The sequence below is a fragment of the Rhodamnia argentea genome, chromosome 2, assembly GCF_020921035.1.
Source record: "Rhodamnia argentea isolate NSW1041297 chromosome 2, ASM2092103v1, whole genome shotgun sequence".
Taxonomy (NCBI): Eukaryota; Viridiplantae; Streptophyta; class Magnoliopsida; order Myrtales; family Myrtaceae; genus Rhodamnia; species Rhodamnia argentea.
Genome location: NC_063151.1, coordinates 6815218 through 6843177, shown reverse-complemented (window position 1 = coordinate 6843177; position 27960 = coordinate 6815218). Strand labels below are relative to the sequence as shown.

Below are 27960 nucleotides of genomic sequence, written 5' to 3'. Positions count from 1 at the left end.
GAATCAACGCACCAGCAACACCATCTAATTCAATTCCTCTATTAGCGAATCGTGGCGCGAAAATCTAATTGAAATCTCGTCCAATCAATCAGACCTAGGCTTTACATGTGGGTCTCCGAAAAAATCAATGGTTATGGGGATGCGTTTTGATCCGTTGGATCCAGTTTCGGGTAACGATATAAGACGAGCCCGGCCCAATTTGAAAGCCTTTATATAAGACCAGCGCGAGCCCGGCCCAACTCGAAGAGCGTCTCTACATAAGGACGACCGCGTCCGGGCCGTTGCGTGAACGGCCGTCCTCGAATCTGTACTCCTTCGTCCTTCTTCTGCGCTTCTTCGCCTTCGCGTTAGGGTTTAACAGCAAAAAATCTCTAGTCTTCCAACTTCCTCTTCTTCATCCGACGCAAAATCCATGGAGTCTTTCACCGTCCCTTTCGCGGTGGACCTCTCTAAGAAGCGCAAGCTCGAAGAGAACAACGGGTTCGCGCCGCCGACGGAGCAATCGGACACCATCCCCGCGCTCGCTCCTGTCGAGGCTCGCAAGATGTTCGAGCCCTTCACCAGAGAGCAGCTCCTCGACGTCCTTCAGGACGCCATCATCAACCACCCCGATGTGCTCTATGCGGCCCGCGCCCTGGCGGACGGCGACGCCACGCAGCGGAAGCTATTCGTCCGCGGCCTCGGATGGGAGACCACCACCGAGGGGCTCCGCTCGCTCTTCTCTGTGTACGGGGAGATCGAGGAGGCCGTTGTGGTCCTCGACAAGGCCACGAATAAGAGCAAGGGTTATGGTTTCGTCACGTTTAAGCATGTGGACGGCGCGCTCCGTGCTTTGAGGGAGCCGAGCAAGAAGATTGATGGCCGGGTCGCAGTTACCCAGCTCGCTGCCGCTGGTAATGCCGGGTCGAATGTGAATCCCGTGGATGTTTCCAACAGGAAGATTTATGTAGGTAATGTGCCAATTGATATGCCCTCGGATAAGCTTTTGTCTCATTTTTCTGTGTATGGTGAGATTGAGGAGGGCCCACTGGGGTTTGATAAGCTGACTGGGAAGTCAAGGGGTTTCGCTCTGTTTGTCTATAAGACGATGGAAGGAGCGCAGGCTGCGTTGGTGGATCCGGTGAAGACAATTGACGGGAGACAGTTAAACTGTAAGTTGGCGATCGATGGGAAGAAGAAACCTGGCGCGGGACCTATGGGAGGTCATGGTGCATCTGGTGGGCATGGGGATCGCCCAGTTGATGGAATGGGAATGGGTGGCGTACCTTCCTTTCAGGGGTCTGTTCCGGGGCAGTATGGTCCGAATTCAGTTGGAGGTTACGGTGGGTTTTCGGGTCAACCATCGGTGGGTCTGATGAATTCAGCTTCAATGGGCGGCCCCAGTGCGACTTCTATGAGCAATCAGGCTCCATCCCTGGGCGGTGTCGGTGGTTTTGGTGCTGGACTAGGTGGTCCATATAGTGGTTATGGTGGGCATGGGTCTGCAGGCTATGGAGGGATGGGTAATGCTCTGGGCGGACTTGGTTCTGCTGGGGGTTTTGGTGGCGTTGGTGGTGGTTTGGGCGGTGCTGCTGGTGGACTGGCCGGCGTGGCTTCAGGTTTTGGAGGTGCTGCCACTGGATCATCTCTGTATCGGCCTTCAGGTGGGTATCCAGAAGGGGGGAACTATGGGTTGTCATCATCATCTGCTTATCCAAGTCAGACTCAGCAGCCAACAGGGACCTCTCCTGTGCCAAGGGTTCCCCAAGGAGGAATGTATCCAAATGTGCCTCCAAATGTGCCTCCTTATTACTGAGGTAATGTCATATTTGCATTTAATCCATGTCTTTCTTGATTTGCACACTTTCTTTGTCACATCACGTACTTTAATTGCAGCTGTTACCTTGCTAGTTATTTTGTGTCTGTCCGTAGAGGAAAGTTTTGTTTAGCTGTTTGCTGTTGAATGCGTTAATGCTTTTGTTTCTGTGGCATCATCATTTCATATTCTTGGCTGCTGTCCCTTTCTTTGATCGTGGCACGACACAGCTTTGAATTTAGTAGTGGACCTGGAGTGCTATTTTTGAGTCTTGTTTATCTTTTGTTTTTCCATTTTACATTGCTTTTTAGTTACGCATGTGGGTTGGCTTAAGATGGCTGTCCAATTAGCATGATGATGTCTGTTGTCACTTTTCAGATTCAATTGTTGCTTTTTCAATGTAGGCCTCCTTATATATTTCACTCTTGCATGTATGCAGTTGGCTATGTGGGTGCAATGTGTTTGCATGTATGTTCATGCATGTTGGAGGCTTCTATGCTTGTGGTCTTTTAAGTTTCATCCTTTTTGTGTGATATGTGCACATCCCGCAGATTTCTTTCTGCATGCATAGACTAAGTAGAATTCTTTGTATTAGTACCAAAGCATCCGATTGCTCTGTAAGCCCTATGCAGGATACATTTGCACCCCTGAGGCAATAAAATAAAATGGATTAAATAATAAGCGTGGATTAGGGATTTGATATTTTTTTTGCATAAGCATCTCTGAAGGCCTGGTTCACTGTAGTCTTTAAGCAAACATATGTTGTCTTTCAATATGGTATTGCCATGAGTTGTCATATTGAAGTATTGAAGTATCACCTGAAATCACTGTGAAATGGACTTGACTGGTCAATAAAAGCATCCTTAGTTATTCTTCTGAAATCATGGAATTTGTATTTAATTGCATCGTTCTTATGTATTTTAGCTTGAAGTTTATACTTCATGGTTGTGAAATGATGTATTGAGTTGTGATCGATATTTTATTCAGGTTATGACAGCTTGTTGGCGCAGATGCTATTGTCATTCTGGTGATTGACTGAATGCAAACAATATTTCTCTGGTTTGATGAATGCATTAGCTGTGCTTTTGCGGCCTCTTGTTGACTCTTCTTCTCCTTAATGATGTGGATCTGACTACCGCTAGCTAAAGCATCTTCAGATTAGATTTGATAATTTGGAAGCTTCTGTAATATCCGAGCACTTTTCTTGAATGTGGGTGTTTACTAGCAGAAATGTTGATGTTTAGTGAGAGGTTTCTTGTACGCCATTTTTATGATTGTTTCCTTCACCATTATATATCCCATATGGATTATGGATTTTTTTTTTATAATTGGTGATGGTTGCATGGATGTTCTTCGGGTTGCTTACTTTGATGATGTCTTTTCATGGATGATTCGAGTTTGAAGGGGTAAGAAAGAATCCCAAAAGTTCTATTTTCATCTTTGACTTAGCTATATTAGAGAATCCTGGCTTTTTATGGGTAGTGATGGCTGGTTTTTTCTTGTTTTTGTTTCTGGCCTTGTCTCTTCCTTGCTTTCGCATATATACGATTTGGTTTTAGGAGTTTTGGGATTTGGAAGGGTTCAGATAGTGGCTTCTTGAACACAATATTTGGAATACAAACTATTAAGTTCTTTGTTCTGTACTCAACTTGAAGGACATGACTTTCTACAATCCCTGAAAACCCTGCTTAACCTTTTCACTTTGTCCTGCTGGGGAGACATTTGCTTCTGCAAGTCTTTTTCAGGCATCATCATGATTAGTGCCTTTCTTTTGGTTGGGAACCTTGAGACATATAGTTAACATTTCTTTTGTTAAATGATGTTGCTTTTGGAAGTCATTCTGCAAGTCTGTGTTGTTATGCTGCTAGCCTGCTATGCATGTTTTTTGTTTCAAAGAAACTTGTTTCTGTGTCAAGTGTAGATGCCTGTCATGATGGCTGAAGGCTATATTCTCTAGTCTCTGATTTTGGTGTGGGCAATCCTGTTGCTCTTTATTTCTCCTCTGCTTGTCCTAAAGTGAGTAGTCGATTGTGTTTGGGATGTCAAACTTGTATACTGGTGATGGCGTGGTTCTGGAATACAATTTTTCCTAGAAGCCAAAATCCGTTCCTCAATTTTTTCATGAGGTTATTTTTATGTTATGTATGATGCTTCAGGTTGCTAGTTTAGCCAGTCATATCGGTTTAATCTTGTGCACTGTTGCTGCAAGTGTAACATTCTCTGGGTACAAGCTTGTTGTCCTCAGTGTTTAAGTCTTTAATTTTTGCGGGTGCAATATCTAATACACTGGGGGACTAAGCTGAAGTTGTGCTCTTTATCTCTCCCGCTTGACTTATTGGCATCTGCTTCTTTACTTGGTTTTTGAAAGGTGCTGAAAATGTGATAGTTAGGAAGCTGCGGAGAGTGAAATAAGCTTTAGGATGCACACTCTAAAACCATTGTCTTAAAACCATTGTCTGACGAGTATTTCTTATGGTATGATCATCTCGTAGAAAGTGCTTGGACATTTACATCGTGGTCTTTAAGATGCTTTTGTGTCTTTGATGTCACTTAATATGAACTTATTTTGTTTGACAAAAAGATGATAAATATCTCACTCAAATGTCAAAGGATCCTTATCACACATCGAAGGTGTTGATCATTTCGGAAGACAAGGAAAAATTGTTTGTAGGATAGATGGTATTTGGCTGAATTTTTCACTAGATGTGGTGGTTGATTTGTGAAAGTTGGATGGGCATCATGGGGAGAAATTTTTATACATTTTTGGACCAAAAACTTGCATTTCAAGAAATATGCGTATACAAGGTTAGGGACTTCCTAATTTTCTTTTGGGTTGATGCATGGTGGTTAACTTGGGTGGAGGGAATGGTGTGCTCCTGGAGTGCCTGGAAACTTCTCTCATAATTTGCCCACATTGCTTTATCACCATATGCATTGTTATTGCAGAGGTAGTATTTAACTATATATGATGATTGCGGTTTACCACCATAAGTGAGACGACCCTAAAGCTCTTTGAAACTTGTAATCAAGTCCTTCCTTCCAAGAAATTTTCAGCCTAAGGCATTCCAAATCAGCATACATGACGATCTAGTTCAGAACAATTGACAATTTGACATGGTGATGATTTGTTATGCCAATTGTTGTTTGAATATTGGTAATTCAGTTCCATTCTCCATGGGTATGTGACCGATAGATGGTATTGACTGTCGTATGAAGCTTTAACATAATTGCTGTTCTTTCGAAAGTAATTATGGTGTTGTAAATTGATGTGGCTGAGTTTAAAGTGGAATTGGAGAAATTGGAAGTGGGCTTAGCAAGTCATCTTAATCTTTTTAACGCTTTTGCCTCTCCTGTTTTGTTCCATTTTTTCCTCGTCCTTGTTCATGGGGCATGAGACGGGACGCCTTGTGAGTAAGGGCAGAGGCCAGGGAAGTTCCAAGAGATGGGTCTCCGCCACCAGCTGTGACGTTGTATTGTGTTAGAGTTGGATGAATTTCAGGCGATGCAATTGTTGAAAAGTGTCAATTCTTATGAACTCTGTGAGACAGATGACTACTGAAAATTAGGACATGAGCTTGCTAAGTTTGCAGATTTTGTATTTGTAGCACTCGTCAGGGCAGGATGTTTCTCATGCGATGCTACACAAATCATCGATTTTTGTTTGCTCAAAAAAAATTTGGAAAGTAAATTTGATCTACTGAAATTTGAGATCGAAATTTTTTCAATATATTACTCTTCCGAATTTTGGTGGTAGCACATGTTTATAAACTTACATTCGTTACGCCTTTACCCATGCATTTTCGGCTTGGTATAGTCGCTAGGTTTCTGTTATATATTGCGCTAGTATGAGCAATGGACATGATTCTTATGAGCTAAAAGTATTTTCATTTCCTTTTTTCTTGAGGAGATAAGTTGGATGAATATTGTCAATTGAAACTAATAAAAAGAAAGGGAAACATAATTGAGTAAATGATTAATACCATGAAAAACTTTAAATTGGTACATTTATAATAAATTTAGCTCGAATTATTTTTTTATTAGAAAAAACTTCAAATGGGTACACATGATTTTTAATAAATTTTCCAACTGTTAGTTTTGATGGGTGTAATAATTTGCGGTTTTTACTTTCTATTTATGTATTAGTTTGGGATTTTTCGTGTTATAAATTTAAATTAATGAAAATTGATCATTGGTAAATTTGGCATAAGTGCAACAATTTGGGATTTTTGGTGGGTAAAAAAATAATTTAAAGTAAATTTCTCACAAGTATGCCAATTTGAGGTTTTTCGCGCTATTAACCCTCGAATAAAAAGGAAAAAAAATAACTCAACTACAAAAAATTTGAATTACACAAACTTCAATACTCATCATTTTTCTAATTAATCCTTTAAATTACATAAAGAGCAATTAATTTTTGTCTTTTTACTTTTGCTATTGAGGCATCTTTCTTCTTCATTTGATTTAAAATAAAAAAATTTTTTTTTTATTTTTTTTTTTTTTTTTTAAAAAAAAAAAATTTTTTTTTTTTTTTTATTTTTTTTTTTTTTTTTTTTTTTTTTTTAAAAAAAAATTAAAAATTTTTTTTTTTTTATTTTTTTTTTATTTTTTTTTTTTTTTTTTAAAAATATTAAAAATTTTTAATTTTTTTTTATTTTTTTTTTTTTTTTTAAATTTTTAATTTTTTTATTTTTTTTTTTTTTTTTTTTTTTTTTTTTTAAATTTTTTTTTTTTTTTTTTTTTTTTTTTTTTTTTTTTTTTTTTTTTTTTTATTTTATTTTTATTTTTTTTTTTTTTTTTTTTTTAAAAAATTTTTTTTTTTTATTTTTTTTTTTTAAATATTTTTTTAGTTTTTTTTGGTTTTTTCCCTTGATTTGTGTTTGTCCTGTTGCTTATAATATGTCATTTAGTTATATGGAAGTGGATGTGTTTATCAAATAGTTTCTTTCACTTTTTACAGCAATGGTAAAGAGAATCATTTTTACAAGAAATAGATGAAAAAATATTTTCATGGGAAGAGTAAGGGTGTGTCCATAAATAGTTTTCCTTAAAAAAAAACGAACCCTGGTCCTCAATGGGAAAGAAAATCATTTCCACAACAAGTAGGTGGAGACAAGATGCAGAGGCAAGAAAATTGCATGTCAGTGTCATCCCCTACACGTAAATTCTAATTTAATGCTCGTCAATTATATTAACATACTTTAAATCTTTGTTTGTCAATACGGTTTTTATCTTTGCAAATACCATTAATATGTTATTAGCGGGATTTAAAATTTACCTCCTAAAGCTTAACTTTGAAGAAAATTAGTAAGCAGAGTATGGAGACATATTCTTTTATATTATAACATTGCTAAGCATAATGAGAAATGATCTATCTTATTTGCCAATATATTGAAATTTATTTTTGGAAAGATTATACAATACTGTCCATGAACTTTGAGGAGAGTGGGCTAATTCCCTAAAAAATATCATCTCTAGATTCAATCCCAATTATGCCCAAAAATAATTTTTGCCTAAAAAAAAATCTCAAATGTTCACTTTTGTCCTAAATATGCCCACAAATCCAAAAGTTGTCATTGATTTCTTCAAGATTCTTAACATTAGGAGGTTGTTGTTGTTTATACTACGGCAAGGTTGTTGATGAAAATTCAAGTTCTAATAATGAACATCTAACTTATCACAACGTTAACAATTTTGATGAAACTAATAACGAGTTTTGAATGCGGGACCTAGAGCTTCTTGTAAAGCTTGTTGGAAAACGTGTTTTTCTATATGTAAATGATGATATTTACATAGATGAAAACTCAAGCATTTATTTTTCTAGTTAGAGACCTTCGTTCAATGAGACAATGGATCAGATCCTACAGAAAACCGACTAATTTTAAGATAAAGGGTCGAGAAACCAATTCTCACTTGAATTGCTAAAGATCCAGAGGGTAGATTTTAGACTAAGGTGAAAAAGTTTGGGATTATTTTGGATAAAAAATTTTGGCACAAAATTGAATTGAACCTAAAGTTTGGAATTCTTAGGAAATTAGAAAAAAGACATGGCTAACCTATGAACTACATCTCTATGCGTGATAGTAAACCCTCTCATGCGTGGGACCCACAACAATCTTATCAATCTATGCCTTTTCAGGAAACGTTCCAATTACATTATGAGAATATCCAACCAAAAAATAAATACGAAAGCAAAATTTTTTTGAACTCGCTATCTTAATTGGACCATAAATATGTGGAAAATTTTAAATAAAGCTGTAAAGTGCCATTATTTTTTTAAATAAAACTTTGTTGAGAACATTATTTTAAATAAGAGTCTGAAATGGTCATAATAGTTTTAAAGAAGTGCCGATTGACTAAATCTTTTGATTAGTGGCATTTTCGTCCAAAAATAATTTTATTTTTAAACTGTTATTTACTTTTTGTTTTCTTTTTTCTCATTATTTTTCTTTGCTCTGGCCGGTGAGAGCTAACGATTGGGCGAGAACTTGCATGCCCTTATTTGAAAATTTTTCGTAATTAAATGTAACTTGGCTGGTTTATTAAACAATATTTATCAATAGTGAAAGTATTTTGATAGGACAAAATAACGACCTTTTAATGATAGGAGTCATCGGTTCAGCATCTTCCTCGACTCCGCCACCCTCTCTCTCTCTCTCTCTATATCTTTCCTTGTCGACCCAAGCCAGCGAACTCCATGCTCTCGCTCTCTGTGTCTCGCGCGCGCTCATCAGCTCAACCGCAGACCATGGCTGCGGGCCCCACGCGCTTCTCCGCGGCGAGCCTCTCTCCTCCACGCCTCCAGGTAACCGATTGACCGGCTTTCCCCACGCGATCGGTGGTGGGCTCCGTCTCTTTCCGTCTCGCTTGTGGTCTCCGATGATCGCGTCGCCGCGCTGTTTCGACTTCGTTTCGGCGGCTCCTGAGTCGGAACCGAAGTGATCGAGCTCTCACTTTGAGTAGGGGCTGGGAGTTTCCGTGCTGCGAGTCGCTTGTTGGGAGATTCCTTGCTGAGTCTTTCTAGTATGGTGTTACAGTACTTTCTTTTTCTGGGTTTAGAGGATGGTGCTGCCGCGAGTTGTCTCGATTGGGGTTGACAGGGTTTTGTGTGTTCTGAATTTGTTTGGGACCTTGGTCTGACGCTGATTGTGCAGCGTATCGTAATCTCGCGATTGTGTTGCTTGCAATTTGTTTCGGGCTGCTTCCAGAAGTTCGAACTTGACGTAGCTGGTTAGAAGAATTTGTGGTTAAGAATTTGAATGCTTGGTATTTGTAGATTTCTGATTCATATTGTTGTTTTGATGAGTAGAACCAATTATGGTGCCCCTGTGCCAGAACACATGCAGAGTACATGTTCTTCTAAGCAGAGTCTAAGATGGGTCTGTTTCTCTTTGAAGTTTGATTGGCTTGGCCTATTTGAATGAGCCTAGTCAATACCTTCTCCTGTGTCCACTCCTCTAGCGTTTCCACTCGCGATGCTTTGTTCTCCAACTGTAATTTCATGACCTTTTTCCATCGCACCACTGATGTTTCTGGGGCCAGCTTTCTGATTTTCGTTACCCTTAATCTTGTTTCTGTACTTACTACTTCGTATCTAAGTTTTAGCAGCAGTCGCAGTTTGAGTTGTTTTGTGTCTTTCTTCTAGTTCAGCTATCGTTTTAGGTCCAATTTGTCATAGCTCTTTGTCTCCTTACCATAATAACCTTCTTTCGTCTTGCTGGCTCTTTTGCTGAGATAATATTAAAAAGCTGTTGCTATTTCTGGTGAACTTCATTATAATCACCTTAACTGCTGCTCTTCCATTTTCAAATGTATTGACTGGAGTAGGGAGACTTAATTTTTCCACTTTGCGTGTGCTTTAATGTTCTGTTTGACATGGTCTCCTTGTGGTTGGAGAGGTGTACAACTCCTAGAGCAGGACAGAAGATTCGATAGAAAATTAGGCCCTTCAGTCACCCCATTCCATTATCGGTCTATCGACGTGATTGCTACTCTTGTAAAGCATGGAAAGCACAAGATTTCACTGTTTAGACCTCTTTCTTTTTCTTTCGTAGAATTGGGTAAAAGATGATTTACTGATGGTATGATTATTGTGAGCAATTCGATGTGCTACGATGACTGTTAGATGTTCAGCATTTAGCTACTGGTAGTGACTAGTTTCATAAACTTCCACATCAGCATATGGAATGTTAACATTGGTTTCGGGCATTTATTTTTCTTTGAATGTGTCTCTTTAGGTTCCTCATTCTTGAGTATGAATAGTGCCTCTTGTTCTTCAAGACAAGGAGGCTTTTCCAAGTATTAATTCTTGGAAAAAGTAAATCAACATCGTAATGGATTTGTCAGCTAAACGTCAGAGCTGGTTTGGCCACTTCTACCAAACACTATTCCAGGAAGGGGATGGGACTATGAAGCAGGTAAAATTCACTTTTTCTATACTTTCTCTCTCTCTTTTTTTTAATCTTTTTTAGTTTCAGCTTTTCCCTTCTTTCTCAGGTAAGATAATCTTAACGTCTTTGTCATTATAACTAGAAAGAATTTTGCATGGTATCAACTATCCAATTGGGATAAAATCTTACGAGGCATGCATGTATTATATGTGTGGTTTAGAGACATATGGTTATATTTCCTACTCTAATAAGTAGCTTGTTCATTGATACTGAACACCTTTCATACAGGATTTTGATCATATCGAAAAACAAGTAGAAGCTGTTGGTGAGAAGATGAAGAGGCTTTGCTCTAAAATCTTCCATGACGTGCAACGTCCTGAAAGAGATGTCATGAGATTCAATCCTCATTTGGATTCAGAAGGATATACTCCCACCAGTGGCAGTGCTAATTCAATGAAAAGTGTTGAAAAAGAGCCTGGGAAGAGTATCCCAAACCAATCGCAGGTGGCCTGCCCCTTAGAGAATTATGTGGATCAGGAATTGAGCAAACCTGATCCTTTTATATTGGACCCCCGGTTAGATCCGCAGAGAGTAGAAAGCAATGATGAGCATGTCCAGATGATCACAGAACAATTGCAGGTGACCTGCCATGTGGACCCTTTTCAGGAACCAATTGAACCTCAAACTTCTAATTCCTCTTCTCAGAATTCGATTGAGGTGCCAGCGTCTTCCTCAGATGTGGGGCTACCCAATGAACACATGTCTTTTGATAGTGTAAAGAACCCAGGACATACATTGGACAATCCTAGTCAGGAACCTGAACAAAGTCAACCTCAAACTTCTAATCCCTCCTCTCAGAATCTGTTTGAGGTGCCAGAGTCTTCCTCAGATTTGGGACTACTCGACAAGCTAACTACGTTTGATAGTGTGAAGAACCAACTGGGACATACAATCAACGACCCTAGTCAGGAGCCAACTGGATCTCAAACTTCTGATCCCTCCTCTCCAAATTTGTTTGAGGTACCGGAGACTTCTTCAGCATTGGAATTGCTGGACATAACCTTTGCTTTTGATAGTGTGAAGAACCCACCAGGACATTTATTGGACGATGCTAGTCAGGAAAAAAGTGAGTCTCAAACTCATAATCCCTCTTCTAAGAATTTGTTTGAGGTGCCAGAGTCCTCAGATATGGTACTACTGGACGAACCAACTGCTTTCGGTAGTGCAAAGAACCAACAAAGGCATATGTGCGACTCCCCAGAGGCTCCAGTTTCTGTGCATTTGCTCGAGGGTGAACGGTCCAGATTATCTTTAGGGTGTACAGATGGTGCCTTGGCCGAGGAAAAGGCTCCCAAGTTTTGGAAGGAAAATGCCATGCCGGGGGGGTCATCTGCACCTGAGGTGTACTTAATCTCCTCGGTTGAAAAGGATTTATGTGAAGCTGATTTTCTGTCCATTCATCTCCCTAGCGATGATATTGCAAACACTGCAAGTTTAGGCTCAAACAAGCTTTCACCTGCAAATTCAGTTCATGCTGAGGAGGACCTTGTCCCTTCTGACAACTTCACAGTTGAAGCTGTGTGCAGCATTGGTGCTTCTAATATGATCGCTGCATCTGATATGTCTTCACCAGTTGCATCTCATGAGCAAGAGGCAAAGACAAGGGTCCTTGAAAGCTTAAGCAATCCAGTGAAAGTTGAATCTTACGAGTCAGAAATCTTGCCTGAAGTTAACTTTCAAAGGGGGAGCTTTTGTGATGAAGAAGTTGGTATTGCGAGGTGTATACCTCATAGATCCAACTTTGCCCCATTTGCCCTATCAGGTGGAAGTGGTTAGTATTTTCAGATTTCTTTGGTTGCAAAATCTCTACATCTTTTCCATTCATAGACGATTTAAGTTTTTCATGAGCCCCATATCCTTTTACAGTGGAAAATGCCTCTACGTTTAGTGACGATATTTCTTTGACTGAAGCCCACAGAAAAGAGCACATTCAGTTCGCTGATTCTGCTGAATTTCATGATCTCTCTTTCTCTTCAGGTAAGGATCCATCTTTAGACTCCAGAATGGTCCTTTTCTAAACCATAATGTGCATCTTTTCCTGCATATGTTGTTTTTGGAAGTGATTAATGTGTATGCTCATGTCATTATGTGACATATGGGTAAACTCTATTAGTGGTCCCAAACTTCGGTACTATTTTCAATCTGGTCTGAGTTTTGATTTCAATCATGCAATGCACTAAAATGCAATTGATGCACCCTCACTAGAATCCGGCAAATTCCCAACAATATGTTAATGTGGTGGCCACATTGTGCTGACATGGTGTCCAATTGAGCTTCATGTCAGCCTAACTCAATCGCATTATACTTGCAATCCACGGTGGAGGGGCTGTGCAACCCAATGCAAGCCACGGTAAGAGGGTCGCTGGCCCTTCTGCCATTGCTGTTGCTTGCAAAGGGCTGACAAGTCAACCCTCAACTGCACGAGGCGGTCCTCTGCCTCTCTCTCTCTCTCTCTCTCTCTCTCTCTCTCTATATATATATATATATATATATATATAAGTCTGGTACTTGATTTCATAAGTTCTTTAACATTTCTAAAGTTAAGGCTGAGTAGGGTGCATTGTCATTGTCATGTGATTGCCAAGAGGTCATGTCAGCAATTCTTAAAATCATTGATGGGATTTCGGTCAAAGTACCTCAATTGCAAAAATGAAAGTTTAGACTGTATGACTTCCCTTTGCTGACTTTCTCCATGGTTATATCTCTGTTTGGCTCTGCTATCTTTTGATTGTCTTTCTGATTTTGCATTGATTATCCTGTGAATTTATGCTTATGTAACTATCCTCAACATTGATATCACAGATAAGGACGAGGAGGTGAAGCTTGAGGAGAGTTGTGTTGCTTTGGATTCTCGTGAACTATATGCTCTGTCTCTTAGGATCCAACGGATCAGATCATTCAAGGTACTCTCTCTCTCTCTCCGCCTCACACAAGCACATGCATTTTGTTTCTAGCATTTGGATAAGCTTACATTGTGAACCCTGAGATCGTTCACCCTCATCTTTGAGCATGTTTTCATGCTAGACATCAATCTCACTTTGATTCATTTTGATATGTTATCATAAACTTGTCTCTCATCCCAGCTAAATGATACTCCTTTGTCTGTTCCATTCAGAAGAAGATCATGGACACCTTTGCTCCAAGACAAAGGACAGTGAAGGAATATGAACAGCTTGGAATATGGTATGAAGACAGTCAAATTGAGAGCGAGCTTAATCGGGAAATAGAACATACTACTTCACCACGTGCAATCTCAGCCTTTTCAGACTGTCAGAGTTCGCAAGAACATCAAATTGACGCTGATTGGGAACTATTATAGGTCATACCTATACTTCTTTAGGTAAACCCGGCTTTTTTTACTGTAGGGATGACTTACTCGAGGATGATCCACTGTTGACATTAGTAAGAATGATGCCAGGAGGTTTTGTCAAGATATGGAGGTGAAAAAAAAAATGTAGTTGAAAGAAGAGAGCTTCCTATAGAATGATATACTCGTAAGGAGATATCTTTTGTTTTTCCTTTGGCTACATAAAACCTTTTTGCACCCAAGTTGTACTTGTTTGTGTCGGAAATTTCAGATCTGGACTTTGTTTTGCTTGGAGCTATAGAATGGTTCGATGATCTTTTAACAAGTACGCATACAAAATTTCATTCCATGCATCAGGGACTCCTGGTAAACACCAGTGGATGCAATCACCAAACGATTTGGGGTCAGATCTCTGCTCCTTTGTTAAGAGCTTGCCCTTCCGCTCAGTAAAAACTGATGTGTGAGCATCTTTTCTGAACTCCGACATCTGAGTTATGTTCAAGAATGTTACATGGATCTTTAGCTGTCGTAGGGCATGATGTACTATTTTCATGATCTCAAGGTTTGATCCACTGCCCCAGTATGGACTCTGGATAGGGTATAATTCACTGAAGCAGTTTCCATCACTTCCAGGTCTCCATTCCCAGCTCCTGCAAACCATAGGAATAACAGACTAATGACTAGTGCTGCCATAATGTTGATGCTTGAATATACTGTATCTGCACGACCGTGTCGACTTCCGTACCAAAGCAAGAGGAAACTGAGAATGCTCGGACCGAACAGCAAACAGAACAACAATTTGACTGATATGAATACTGGGTAGACATATGACAAGCATGAAGAGCATAAAAACCCCATTTCTGAAAGTTTCCAATAACACATGTCCTAAGCATGAACAGTCTAGAAAAGAAACTCTCTTGAAACAATTAAAGAGAAGATGACGGCTAATTCTCCTTCTGATGGCCATAAGTTTAGTCCTATGCACCATATAAACAGTGATGTTAGAAGGGATACTCACCACAGATGTGTTGGGGACGTACTCATGAAGAAAACCTTTTGCTTTTGAGGGTCGATGCTTGATTCTATCCAATTTGCCCAAGTTTCTAAAGCCAATCTGTATGCATCGGTAACATTGTATTCTCGGACATTGTCTCTCGAACCATATCTGGTAAAAGAAGGCAAAATACACCCGGTCACTACTACGGTTCAGAGTTGGTTCGACTATAATGAAGTAGAAGCGACATATGGGTTGTGTATATCGCAAGAAAGATCAGAGACTGTTATGGTGAAGAGCTCACGTTGCATTGATCTGAGGCTTGTGCATCCACCACACGTAGCTCTCGAACACAAGCACGTCGACTCCCTCCCAGTACTTACTGTGATTGGCAACCGAGTCAAGCTTGACAAGCCTCTTGTGGACGGTATGATTCGTGGCGTGATCCGATATCGATTCGACTATAAAGGGAGCCCAGTAATACTCAATCGAGGCGTTGTAATCCTGCCAGGTGTCGAGAAAAATGCCAGATCAAGCCTTAGGTTTTCCTTTCCAATGTGTCAAGAGAATGTCTAGGTGTACCTTAATGGTGAAAATCTTCCTGGGAGGGACTCTTCGGAGCGACCCCTTTCCTTCAGGGATTACAGATTGCACCAGGCACACCATGGAGTCAAACTGGGTTCTTTGTATCGAGTCCCCAACAAACATCAGTCTCTTGTTCCTTATCATCTCCAGCATCATCCAAGGGTCAAACCTGAGAGATATAGCTGACAAAACGGTCAGTACGCCGACTTATAACTCCCACGGGAACTGACAAATATGATCGAAATACACGAAAAAGGAAATGGTCATGAGAAAAATGAAGTCACCTCGGTAGGTTGCATCTATTTGGTTGCCACCTCCAGTTCTGGTACATAGAATCAGGTCTGCCATTCTTGAGGCAAGTCACCTGTTTCACCAAGTAAGGGCACTGGTCCTCTCTATAAAGAGGGTACGACACATTGTCCCACACCCACTGCCCCTGGAACACGTCGCACTCGTCTCTGATCCGATCTTCAGGCAATACCAGCATCGGCACTCTGTGCTCGCCGCGAAGCCGGAACGCATCGCTCCTGTAGCTCCTCAGGTTGTCCAGGACTAGCCTTGCTGTTCCTATGATGAGAACCGAGGCCAGCGCCAGAGGGAAGAGGGATTGGACTTGGCGGTCGAGCGGGGATCTCGTCTTCATCTTCGGATCAGAAGATGAGGGAAGAAAAATGTTGAAATCCACTCTCAGGATGTGCATTCTCTTTGGATGGGGGGTGGTGCTTGGAGTTAGTATCTTGAGTCTTAAGCGTGGGTGGACTACGCTTCATGCAACCACCGGTTGGTAAATCTTGATCTTTAGATATCTGTTTTGTGAAGATAGCTAGAGTCGGATACTTTTGTCTTAGGGACAAGCAATTACGACGTCGCTGCTGTTCTGGTTTCTCCCTCCGTTTTCTATCCGACTCGTGTTTCTAGCGGACATAAAAGATGTGTCTTTCTTTATTTGGGGATCAACTTAATTTTCATTATTCTTTCGAAATTTTGAGATTTAGTTTGTTGGGTTAATATTAAGCATTTGGAAACTTTGCATGCATATACTCTTCATCCGTAAGTTCATTTTAAGGTCACGTTTCAATAAATGTGGATGAACACATAACAATATTCCATGCTTAAAAAGCATCTACGGAGCACCGACACTCTTTGGAGTTTATGTGTCGTATTCAACACTCTCCGACACTCCGACACTTTTTCCGCCACTCTTCGACATGCGACAAACCCGTGGTCAGCACTTTAGACGGGCTAGCGATACGCGAATCAAGCATCCCGACGCGTCATGTTGACATGCACCGATCAATTTTAATCATTTTCAATAAATTATGGATCAAAATATAAATTTATCAAAAATATATATACTTAAGCCATATACCCAGCCATCCCAAAATAATATACTCAACTAGCAAAATAAAATAAAATAATAATCGTGATATAATATAAGAAGAAGAAGAAACCCGCTGCTAGTATGATTTATCATGTATATAAAAAAATATATATTCAATATGCAATGTATCCCAATATGTCGAAATTTTCTATTTGTTAAGAATGACGTGTTGGCGTGTCGTGCCGTGTCGTGTCGTATCGCGTGTCGGTGTCGGTGCTAATTATAAAAGCATGACGTAGTGATTTTGTGTTTCTAACAAAATTTATGGAGGATATGTGTATTGAAAGTCCTAAAATTTATTATGAAAATACAATTGAGTCCTAAAACTTTCAAAAAGTGCAATCAATAGAATGGCCTAATTTTACCAATTTAACAAGTTTTAGGTCTTGATTGCACTTTTTAAAAATTTGAGAACTAATACACTTTCTGACAAGTTTTATGAACTTAATTGCACTCTTTTAAAGTTTTCGTGACAAGTTTTAGGACTTTCGATGTATTTATCTCAAATTTATAATATTAATGGAACTTTTAGAAAATTGTAAAAAATTATGTTTAAAACATACCCATGCGTGGTCAACAAATTACGTTTTCGTCGCATTCAAGAATTATGAAGTTTCAAAAATTCCGGATCTGCGTGAGCCGTAAAATTGTGATTACAAAAAAGTGAAATGTTAATCGAGAAAGAATAGAACTAAGACACGAATTTACATAATTAATTTATGAAAAAAAAAGAGAGTTATTGTCAGCAAATTAACATCTACACTCTACAGCACTGTGATTATATATATATATATAAAGGCCTCGTGTCTTCCCTCCCTCTCCCCATTTCCTCTGTTCCACATTCCGATAACCACACTCAGAACTAGCATCACTTCCACCATGTTCAGTGGCGGAGCGTGTGGCCTCCGAACCTGTTGCCTCCGCCCTCTGCGTTGGCCAGTCGAGCCTCTCCGTCGTCGGACCACTCGGTCGCGCTTGGCTTGCCGCCGGCGGTTCTCCGCCGCGAGCTGCTCGGTCTCGCGCTCGGAGGCTAAGCAGAAGGTCATCGTGATCTCCGGACCCACCGGAGCTGGTAAGAGCAGGCTGGCGCTGGAGCTCGCCAGGCGGCTCAACGGCGAAATCATCAGCGCCGATTCCGTACAGGTTGGGCTGTTGCTCTCTCTTCGTACTTTCAAAGTTTATTGTGGCGAGGGTGGGAATGCGGGATTGATGGTTATGGATGATGAGTAGTGTTACTGGTGGATCCTTTTATAAAAATGTAGCTGCTTCTTAGGTATAGTGTGGTTAGGCTGAGGATTCTTCTATTTATGTTCGTTTGATGAGGGAAAGTGAGGGACGAATCAGGCGGTGCTCGGATAGTGACAATAGTTTTCTTCTGTTCTTGCTGTTCTGTAAAGACAGGTGCTCAGCTGTATACCTTAGTAACACAACACTGGGATCAATAAATTATTTGTTTATGAGCGGTCAGCTATATCCGTAACAGGATTGGAAAGTGCGTTGTTGCATTTATGTAACTTTGGTTGGGAATGATATCCATCTTCTGTGAGGTGAAGATGCATGCCGTGGTTATGTAATCTTGGATCTTGATTCTCTGGTTGAGGAATATCTCTTCCATCTGTGTTACAGGTCTATCGGGGTCTGGATGTTGGATCTGCAAAGCCTTCCCTGAGGGACAGAAAGGTTCATAGACTATTTGCAGATTTTTTTACTTCTCAAATCGAAATTTGTGTTCTGACAATGTCGATTGCACTTTACTCAGGAGGTGCAACATCATCTAGTTGACGTATTACATCCATCTGAAGGTATATTGCTGTATTTTGATTAATGTTGACAACAAGACTTGTTTCATTTGCCTGGTTAAGGGAAATTGTTCCATGAGCTTGCTATCTTAACATTGTGGCAGATTATTCTGTTGGCCAATTTTTCGAGGATGCAAGGCAAGCTACTAGAGATATTCTCTCCAGTGATCGTGTTCCTATAGTTAGTGGAGGGACTGGTCTGTATTTGCGATGGTATGTATCTTCTTATGGTTGGCTTCAAGAGCTTTGCGTGGCTTTTGTCTCTTATTCCGCTTTTTCTTTGAAAGGCTAATCCAAGAATTTGGTATCCCAAAGTTCTCCCGAATGCCTGATGAGGTGTCTTCCACCACTTCTAAGTTTGTTGTATCTTTTCAGTGAAGTCTACTGTTCTGAAGTCTGCTTTGGCATATAGAAGCTAGTTTGAAAGAGTATGTATTCCTGGGATTAGATGGTCTCCTGCTGGCTCATTTTTCTAAATGCACTCGCTTGTTTGCACAGAAGTTCATTGATATCTTCTTTTTATAAAGCAAATCGACTTCGATAGAATGATGGAAGCCTGGGATAGCACTCTAGTTGCTCAATTGGAAGGAGTTTTTGGGTTTCAAACCTTGTCTTTTCTTATACTGCATGGATATTCAGTCATAGTAAGATTGTTGTCTGTGTATTGTCGTTTTAAACTCTTGAATGGTCTTCTTATGCCAGTTCAGTGTATTGAAATTTGTAAGAAGATAGTGCCAACTCCAGTGTCACATCAACATTTTGCAAACTATTAGGTATATGTATGGAAAGCCAGATGTTCCGAAAGCCTCTCCAGAAATATCATCTGAAGTCTACTCAGAGCTTGCAGACTTGCAAAAAAATGGTGATTGGAATGCAGCTGTGCAGTTGGTGGTCAAAGCCGGTGACCCAAAGGCCCAGCACTTGGCTGCAAATGATTGGTACCGCCTCAGGCGGAGTCTTGAGATAATTAAGGTTGGTCCATGACATTATCTTATGAATTACAATCTTTTGAGTAAATCATAATTTCCTTTTGCATTTAATTAAAGTCTTTTGCCCGATCAAGGAACTCATATTTATGCTTTTCTTTCTGTATGATGGCTGAGGGGAAGGCTTTGGCCATATTGCTTATTTGTAATGATTTAATATGTTGATAATGCATATGATGTTCTCTCTTTCAACAGTCCAGCGGAGCACCTCCATCTGCTTTTGAGATGCCTTATGACTCATACAAGGAGGAAGTTCCAATCCAACATGAGTGATGGAAGTCAAGAAGTCAAGTCTTCTGTTGCATTTGAGGATATTAGATCGAAGGATTTGGATTACGATTTTATTTGCTTTTTCCTCTCAAGTCCAAGAGTTGATCTGTATAGATCGCTAGATCTCAGATGTGAAGATATGCTTTTAGGTATGCAATTTCATTTGAGGGAATCAATTGTTCATCGTAGGGATGTTGAGCTCTGCTTTTTAGAGAGAGTTCTTTTCTTTTCCTTATTAGTACATGTTTGCACCCCCTGCACGGCTATAATAAATCCCAACTTCTGGAGAAGTTTAGCATGTCATGAATATGAAGCACAGTTTGTGTACTTAATCACATGTCTCGTGTAAGAAATTTTACATGGCATGTTTAGCAGGGAATGATGGAATTTTGGCGGAAGCTCGTTGGCTTCTTGACGAGGGTCTTCTCCCAAATTCAAATTCTGCAACTCGAGCTATTGGTTACAGACAAGTGAGGAATCTGACTTGTGATGCACAGCCAGCCTGTGAATTCCACCTTCGTTAATGCACTTCAGTGACAATCTTTGCTGTTTTTGGCCATCATTTCATTCCAACTCTGGCTTTCTTCTTTTCTCTCACTTTTTATGCTAGAGCTAATGATTTGATTACAGGCAATGGAGTACCTGATGTGGTGTAGGCAACATGAAGGTAGGACTTCTGCACGGGATTTCTTCGCTTTCTTGTCTGAGTTTCAGAAAGCATCCAGGTAATGCACATACATAGTAATCTAGACATGAGTATCATATGCTAATTAAATATTTTCTTTATTTTTCTTAACTTCACGATCAGTGTGTTTAAGCTTCTTGTGTTAAATGGCCTATAAGTATGGAGCTTTATTTTCATGCTGAGGTAGGCATGGCTTCTTTTTAGGGTCAAATATAGGCGTCAAGCTTATGTGTGTGTAGGAGTAGTGAGGAACTGCAGGAGTTGGGGAGCCTCATGCCTCCTTTCTCTCCGCTGATGCCTACAATAATTGAGTGGGAAAACTCTCTCTCTCTCTCTCTCTCTCTCTCTCTCTCTTGTTGAGAGAGGAGAGAGGGAGTCGGGAACTTAAATGGAAATGGGAACAACCTCTTGAATGGATTATGTTGTACTTGGACATTTTTAGAAATATCTGCACAATTTTCCAGACAGAGAATTAGGAAACACCAAAATTAATTTGCTATATGGAATGCTCTTCTTTAATTTTCCCATTTTACTTTTTTCTATTGAAAATTGTTATTTGAAGTTGTACCAATGAGAAATGCAGGTGTCACTTGCAATTGGTATTTTGTCTACCACGTGCATGATTAATTGATGATAATTATAGTATCGCCTGTTCTTTAACAACTTCTTCCTGTTCAGTTGATGAAAGATTCTTTGCCTCATGCAGAAATTTTGCAAAAAGGCAGATGACATGGTTCCGGAATGAGCATATTTATAACTGGCTTGATGCTTCTCAACCACTGGTTTGACTGCTTTACATTCAAATGATACTTCAAGGATATTGTTTGTACATATGCAATTGTGCTGGGTTACTTAGCCATATTGAGTTTGTCTAGAGTTGCTAATAGAGCATTAAGTTCACACTGCTGAAAATCCTATATCTACATGTTTCAAATAGCCAGAAAAAAAAAAAAAAAAAAAAAAAAAAAAAAGCAAGGTCTTTATGACTGGCAATCTGCAAGGAATAGGGTCGTCAATTATTGTTGAATCCATAGCATTCTTCACTTCTTGTTTGTGTTATTCTGGTTGTGCGTCATGAATGGCAGTGCATAATCTCTAGGTATTTTGGCTTTGTCGGACGTCTACTATTCAGGTACACCTCGTGTTAGAAAGTCAAACTCAAAAGTTTAAGCTAATAGGTGGAGGGAGATCACATGAATATAAAGAGCATTTAGAATGCGTTGTCAAGCAACGTGGGACATACTTCAACACCCCTATTCACAAGCCGGATTATGAGCGGCACTTTTTGACAGCGCACATTCACGTGGAGTTTTTGAGGAATTTTTTCCCACGCACATTCACGGCAAAAGGGATAGTAGTGGCTCTGATGTCATGTTAAAAAGTCCAACTCAAAAGCTTAAGCTAATAAGTGGAAGGAGACCACATGAATATAGAAAGCATTTAGAATGCGTTGTCAAGCAACACGGGACATACTTCAACACCTCGTCCATTTTCTCTAAAGAAAATAGTAATTAATAAAATATGGATACCACTAACCTAAATGTCTATTTTTTCTCTTTGTTTTATAATGGTGCTTGCTGGTTGTAGCTATTCAAAGTAGGAAGGCGTGAGACTTATAGAGTGAGCAGCCTGCTTAGCAATGCATTGTGAATGAGGGTTGAGTGTGTCCTAGAAAAATAAGCAGTCTTCTGTGATGGATACTCTCGATACGTGTTAGCTTTTGTTTTACTGGCTACAAATTTCTCTAAAGAATTCACTTTGCAGGAAAAGGTTCTCAACTTCATTTGTCATGCGTACCATGACCAAACTGGAGAGTTCAATGTACCTGAGTCACTTAGAATGAAGAAAATCTCAGGCCACCGTGAAGTTGCCGAACTTAAGGCATACCGTACCGAAAACAGGTACTAGCCAGAAAGACAGTGTTGGTGCAAATGTTCGCTGCATTATCTGAATGTAATCTCTTTGCATGTGAAGGCATTTCATTTCTCGCGAAGATTGTTTGGATATTATAGATTGGATCAGGAGAACCCAGGGATCAACAGAAAGAACTTATTCATTCTCCTGAGTGAAGATACTTTGCTCGTCATGACCTCACAGAACTTGGATACATGGTGACCATTTCTTCACTGACCTTCAAGAGGTGCATCATTTGTGCTGTTGCTTTTGGCCAATATCTTTGTTTCCTCATGATATTGGATTTACCATAATATGCTCGCTGATTCCCGCTGCAGCAAAGGATGCAAATCTTTTTTGTTTTTTTTTTAAGTTATCACTTGAACAATCTTAACTGAGAGTGAAAGCAATTGTAGAACTTTCCCCAAGGACTGGACGTTCCAGAAACAAGACCATTTACAGGATCATTCAACCAGCTTGCTCATATATTGAAAGATCTTTCCTGTCATGCTGTCCATTTCCTTGATCATCCGGTCAGGTATGCAAGTTCAGTAAGGTGTATTGCCCCAACCTCTCTTCTTGGTTTGGACGTCAGTGGGGAAATGAGCATCATCATCGTTTAGCACTCATGCTAAGGAATTTAGTATCCTCGCAGCATTTGAGGTTTGCCATGTGTAGAAACAACCATAAACCAAAAGTGGATGCACGGATCCTCAATTGAGTCTTTGGTTTTGTCATTACATTTCGCCTCTGATGTAGATTCATTCTGAGCAGATTCATCATTGGACACATTGTGGCTCATCTGCATTGGCCTCTACAGTTGTATTTGATTGGACTTTCCTATTGTCACCTTCCGTTGGAGTCACTCGTTTGGCTTCTCTTCCAATCTTGTAATATTAATTGCATATGGAATGAAATCTTGTACTTCTTGATAAATGGCCAGCTGATGATCTGGCAAAGTTTCTTTACTTTTTCCTTTCTAGAAAGTAGTCAAAGAAACAAATTGTTAGCAGCAGGATCATGTAACGGCGAAGACTCGATCTTGGACTCCGACCGTCTCCTCCATCTGTTCACTGTCTTCCCATGGAGTTTTCGATCACGCATCTGAATTTGCATTCGAGCTATCATCCTACCTGTAGATACAAAGCATCTATAACTTCTGCTGCCGACTTGGTACAACGAAATAAGCTTAGGAATCGCTCCAATAAGAAGCTAGTCATGTTGTTTTTGGACTAGGCTTTTGAAGCTCTTAATTCTACCTAAACATCATGTAAAGCCCCTTTATTCTAGTTCGGGAATGGCCTTTTTCTTGGTTTGATTGCTTGGTGCGAGCAAGAGCTGTACGCCACGAGCAGGTGATGATTTTCCAACCCAAGTCGTCGTGTGGAAAGCGGTCCTTTTCAAATTGCGTATCTAGTTGTTGCCCAGGGACCAATCGTATCTCTTACAGCAAAAGATAGATTCCATCTCAAAGCTAAAGTTTCGGATTTTGATACGCACGAACAATTTCCCACCGTTAGAATTAATTTTACATCTATAGCATCTGTTCCTGGAATTCAATGTCATCGAAAACCCTTGCGCATTCGAAAAAGTTCAGCCATTTTGTCAAGTTGCTTCTTCCAGAATGTCGATGTGGACTTTTGAATGCTCGTAGTGTACACGCGTCACTTTCTGACTGGCTCAAGACATGAGCAATAAAATGAAAGGATCTAAAAAAGGAGAGAGCAAGAAAGAAGAGCTCGGGATGAAAAGTAAAGAAAAGGAGATGGAGAAAGGAATTAACTCTCCGTAAATCGGGCGAGGGCCGTCGATCCTCATGTGATGTGGTAAGAGTTCGGAAAACTCGCCGCACAACACCGATGGAGGAACCCTCATCTATGGATAAAATGTGTCCATAGACAGATATATGTCTAAACGTTAGGTAGCTCAATTATATCTGAATAACAAGGTTAGTTGTCGTGAAAATTAATTTAAATTTCGAGCATGCATTTTGAAAAGGAGAAACAAAAAGAGCCGAAAAGCTCGCAGGATGATTGTTCTCCTCGTCTAGACATGCATTTATTTATTTAATTTTTCAATTTGAGATAATAATCATTTGACTTTAGACAGCAAAAAAGAAATTGCATATTCTTGTTCCTCCTCCAAACCAACCATAAGTATTGACGGACAGACACAGAGTAAAGTCGGACTCCTCGAGACTCGCAACTCTCTCTCTCCAGAAGCAGAAGCAAAGAAGAAGCAATGAGGACTGCCATGTTGAGATCTCTCCGATCAGCGGTGGCGAGGTCAGCGCCCTCGAACTCGCACCTTCTCCGCCGCGGATTTAGCTCGGAATCCGTGCTGGAGCACAAGGTTGCCGTGCTCGGAGCAGCCGGCGGGATCGGCCAGCCGCTCGCGCTCCTCATGAAGATCAACCCTCTCGTCTCCAAGCTCTCCCTCTACGATATCGGCGGCACTCCCGGTGTCGCCGCCGACGTCAGCCACATCAACACTAGATCTGAGGTACTTGTCTTTTGCTCCTCGCTCGCGTCACTCCTGAACTTCATGTTTACTCCTTCGGAAACCTCAGTCCCAACTTGTGTTCTCGGTGAATGAAGTGTTGAGTAGTTTTACGAGTATGAGTGTCATTAGGACTTCGGAGCCTGTCGATCCGGTGGCAGTCAATAAGAAAATGTAGAATCGCTTCGGATGGAAGTCTTTAATGCAACAGTTAGTAGGAGTCTTTGATTGTTTGGTATTCTGTCATCAGACTCGTCCCTATCATAGGACAGTTCTCAGGGCGACTCTACTCCCGTCGTCCATGGGAACTTTTGGCTATATGGTTGATCGTATCTACTCGGACTTGTTTGTGTCAAAGGGACCGTGTTCCAGTTTCATGTCAACTGCTATCCGGTGTCATTTCCTCAATTGTTGTTGTAATTTTCATCAGTGATGTTGCTTCCTTGTAGGTTACTGGTTATGCGGGTGAAGACCAGCTAGGACAAGCTCTCGAGGGAGCAGATCTCGTGATCATTCCAGCAGGTGTGCCAAGAAAGCCTGGAATGACTCGCGATGATCTCTTTAACATTAATGCTGGCATCGTCAAGTCTCTTTCAACTGCTATCGCTAAATACTGCCCCAATGTGAGTATAATCAAATTATTGCTGGAATGAAAAGATGAAGACCACATATAGTAGATATTAGCATGTAGATTATAGCTGGTTATTGTGCATCTTGTGGGAACTTAAAAAAAAAAAAAAAACAGGTCCCTGTTTAACCAACTGAGTCTCCCTTATGATATTGCTGACTTCCCTATTTCTTGAATCTGAAGTTCAGAGTGCTCATTACTGCAAAATAGGCCAGAGATATTTTGTTCGACATGCATGGTTACCATCTTTTTGCGTATCTGATTCACGGAGACATTTATTGCCTGGTTATCTGACTAGAAGAAAATTACTCATTCGATCAGGCAATTGTGAATATGATTAGCAATCCCGTGAACTCAACAGTTCCAATTGCTGCTGAGGTATTCAAAAAGGCTGGAACCTATGATGAGCGGAAATTATTTGGGGTAACAACTCTTGATGTTGTTAGGGCCATGACTTTCTATGCTGGAAAAGCTAATGTACCAGTCACAGGTACTTATCTGCATCTATAGAACTTGATTCCTTTTTTCTATTCCGTATCATCATCTTTTCACCATTAGTTTCTTACTATTAGAGAGATTACTTGTCAATATTTCTTTCCCTTAAATATCATTGTCTGCTGCCTTGCTCACAGGGGTGAATGTACCCGTTGTTGGAGGTCATGCTGGCATAACTATCCTCCCACTATTTTCACAAGTTTGTCCCTCTTATCTTGAAAGCGAAATAAATCATCACAAATACAATATTCACATTACCTTGCAAGATCTTTCTCTGTAAACTCTTTGTGGTATAAGGTTCAATTAACTTGTATTTAACAGGCCACTCCACAAGCCAATTTACCAGAGGATGTTATCAAGGCACTTACCAAAAGGACCCAGGATGGTGGAACTGAAGTAGTGGAGGCAAAGGCTGGAAAGGGTTCTGCCACACTGTCTATGGCGTAAGTCTTCCCTTTTATATCACTTCTTGACAACACTGGTTTCACCGTAAAAGCTAACAAAACCCGTTAGGAAAAATTCTTCTTATTTTACTGACACGTCCCTTTATGAATGTAGCTATGCTGGAGCAGTATTTGCTGATGCTTGCTTAAAGGGACTCAATGGAGTTCCCGATGTTGTACAGTGTTCATTCGTGCAATCTAGCGTTACGGAACTGCCCTTCTTTGCTTCTAAGGTTGACTCATCTTAACTTCGTTAATGCTCTAAATTATGTGTTATGCATTCATAGCTGGCATAGATACATATTCATCTCCACTCCACACACCTTGTGGATAAGATAGTATTAGTTTCCCTGTCATGCCTCCCTTGCTAGTTTGAGTTACTTGTCATTAGAAAGTGAGGCGTTAGAGCGACGCTGCATGACTGGGATCTCTTGATGGATGTGCGGAGATAATTTTGGTAGCCGTAGTCCCTTGATTGTATTAGAATCTCCCATTACTCTGAACACCAATTACGCTTCTTTATTTCGAGTTTGTGTTGAAGGCAGGGGACGATGTAAGCATCCTAGAATATGTGCAGGTTCTGCATCTTTGTTGGTTTTGTAAGTGGACATCACTATCTCAATATGTGTTGTGTCATTACTATTACTTTATAATGAAAATTTGTGGACCAAGACTTCATTTTACTTTTAAAATCATGTGGACTACGTTAATTTTCAGCCCAAAGATATCACTGTACATGCCCAAGTGTGCTTATTCAATCCTTGTTTCCTTTGCAGTGCACTTGCATTAACTTCTGCCTTTTCCTATCATCTGTTTAGTAGATTTCATGGAAAGAGCACTGGAAGCAACGATCCTGACGAACTTTGCGTGTGTGCAGGTGATTCTTGGAAAGAATGGAGTGGAGAAAGTGTTGGATTTGGGTCCTCTCTCTGACTACGAGCAAGAAGGCTTGGAGAAGCTGAAACCTGAGCTGAAAGCATCAATTGAGAAGGGAATCAAGTTCACCAACGAGAATTAAATTAACCGAATCATTAGCTGATCAAGTTATCCAACCAATGTTTATCGAAACCTTATGGAATTTTGCTCCATTTTCCATTGTTGAGTATGTTGTAGTTTTACACCGGCTTGCGCTATTTCCGATGGAGTAGGAGTCACGTAGACTGTGTTGAATAAATTTAACAGAAGCAGCCTAGATAGACCTCAAATCGTTTCGAGGGGAGGATTTTTCAACTGTGTAATAAGAGCATTCTGCTGTGTGCTTTGAAGAGCGAGGAATGGCATCGCATGTATTACTGCCCATGATGTCGGGTATCTTACCACGAAGACTTTCCACATTCGGATAATGACTTTGTCTAGGAATTGAAATTGCAAACTGTGGTACCTCGGTTATGATAGACAAATGACAGCTTCTAAAAGAGCTGTCGATCTCAATTACTTGCCTAGTTTCGACCATCATTTTGAGAAAACGCTTGGCTGCTTGCTATATATATTCGTCAGCGACCCTTTCGGGGTCTTGGCTCGTGACATGAGTCTTACGAGATAGGAAAATCTCAAGTACGTCTAGATCGCCCCACCTTTTGCTACTTTCTTTGGGAAGGGAGAATCACACGAATGGTTTTGGAATTATGGCTTTATGCGTAATATCATTCTTAAATTTTTAATTCGTTTAATATCATCTCTGAACTTTAGATACATATTCAATTTAATCCATAAACAATATAAAAATGCTCAATTTTGTGATTTCATTAATTCA

General features: G+C 40.2%; 5 protein-coding genes across 10 annotated transcripts; 4 read left to right on the top strand and 1 right to left on the bottom strand.

Annotated features, from left to right (window-relative positions):
- The first annotated feature begins 278 nt into the window (after positions 1-278).
- LOC115755073 (UBP1-associated protein 2C-like) lies at positions 279-5537 on the top strand. Of its 4 annotated transcripts, none has more exons than XM_048274157.1 (2): positions 279-1796; positions 5191-5537. In XM_048274157.1, exon 1 carries the CDS (start codon positions 413-415, stop codon positions 1793-1795), a length of 1383 nt encoding a protein of 460 aa, XP_048130114.1. In that variant the 5' UTR covers positions 279-412; the 3' UTR covers position 1796; positions 5191-5537. The 4 variants fall into 4 exon arrangements, with proteins under 4 accessions (XP_048130114.1, XP_030550206.2, XP_048130113.1 ...); XM_030694346.2 differs by lacking the exon at positions 5191-5537 and adding an exon at positions 2773-3109 and having other exon boundaries at positions 279-1771; XM_048274156.1 differs by lacking the exon at positions 5191-5537 and adding an exon at positions 2887-3109.
- Positions 5538-8416: 2879 nt separating this feature from the next.
- Positions 8417-13834, top strand: LOC115755052. Of its 2 annotated transcripts, none has more exons than XM_048274150.1 (6): positions 8417-8597; positions 10030-10209; positions 10471-12004; positions 12109-12219; positions 13045-13145; positions 13358-13834. In XM_048274150.1, the coding sequence occupies exons 2-6, from the start codon at positions 10126-10128 to the stop codon at positions 13559-13561; spliced, it is 2034 nt and encodes a 677-aa protein (XP_048130107.1). In that variant the 5' UTR covers positions 8417-8597; positions 10030-10125; the 3' UTR covers positions 13562-13834. The 2 variants fall into 2 exon arrangements, with proteins under 2 accessions (XP_048130107.1, XP_030550170.2); XM_030694310.2 differs by having other exon boundaries at positions 8419-8597; positions 10471-12013.
- LOC115755058 (malate dehydrogenase, mitochondrial-like) lies at positions 8423-27509 on the top strand. 2 transcript variants are annotated; one of them, XM_048274169.1, is made up of 9 exons: positions 8423-8450; positions 15554-15557; positions 24358-24644; positions 25091-25264; positions 25591-25759; positions 25902-25963; positions 26086-26207; positions 26323-26440; positions 27085-27509. In XM_048274169.1, the coding sequence occupies exons 3-9, from the start codon at positions 24384-24386 to the stop codon at positions 27223-27225; spliced, it is 1047 nt and encodes a 348-aa protein (XP_048130126.1). In that variant the 5' UTR covers positions 8423-8450; positions 15554-15557; positions 24358-24383; the 3' UTR covers positions 27226-27509. The 2 variants fall into 2 exon arrangements, with proteins under 2 accessions (XP_048130126.1, XP_030550182.1); XM_030694322.2 differs by lacking the exon at positions 15554-15557 and having other exon boundaries at positions 8438-8454; positions 24348-24644.
- Positions 13836-15845, bottom strand: LOC115755057 (protein trichome birefringence-like 31). The gene is made up of 5 exons (XM_030694321.2): positions 15413-15845; positions 15126-15297; positions 14848-15047; positions 14568-14714; positions 13836-14199 (listed from the first exon to the last, which is right to left on the bottom strand). Exons 1-5 carry the CDS (start codon positions 15826-15828, stop codon positions 13845-13847), a joined length of 1290 nt encoding a protein of 429 aa, XP_030550181.2. The 5' UTR covers positions 15829-15845; the 3' UTR covers positions 13836-13844.
- LOC115755056 (tRNA dimethylallyltransferase 9) lies at positions 17334-23078 on the top strand. The gene is given in 13 exon segments (XM_048274161.1): positions 17334-17652; positions 18136-18189; positions 18269-18311; positions 18413-18521; positions 19082-19280; positions 19490-19548; positions 19550-19713; positions 19940-20034; positions 20195-20289; positions 20956-21031; positions 22014-22150; positions 22224-22360; positions 22481-23078. Coding segments are annotated over 12 exon segments (1386 nt in total). The 5' UTR covers positions 17334-17388; the 3' UTR covers positions 22315-22360; positions 22481-23078.
- Positions 27510-27960: the final 451 nt, after the last annotated feature.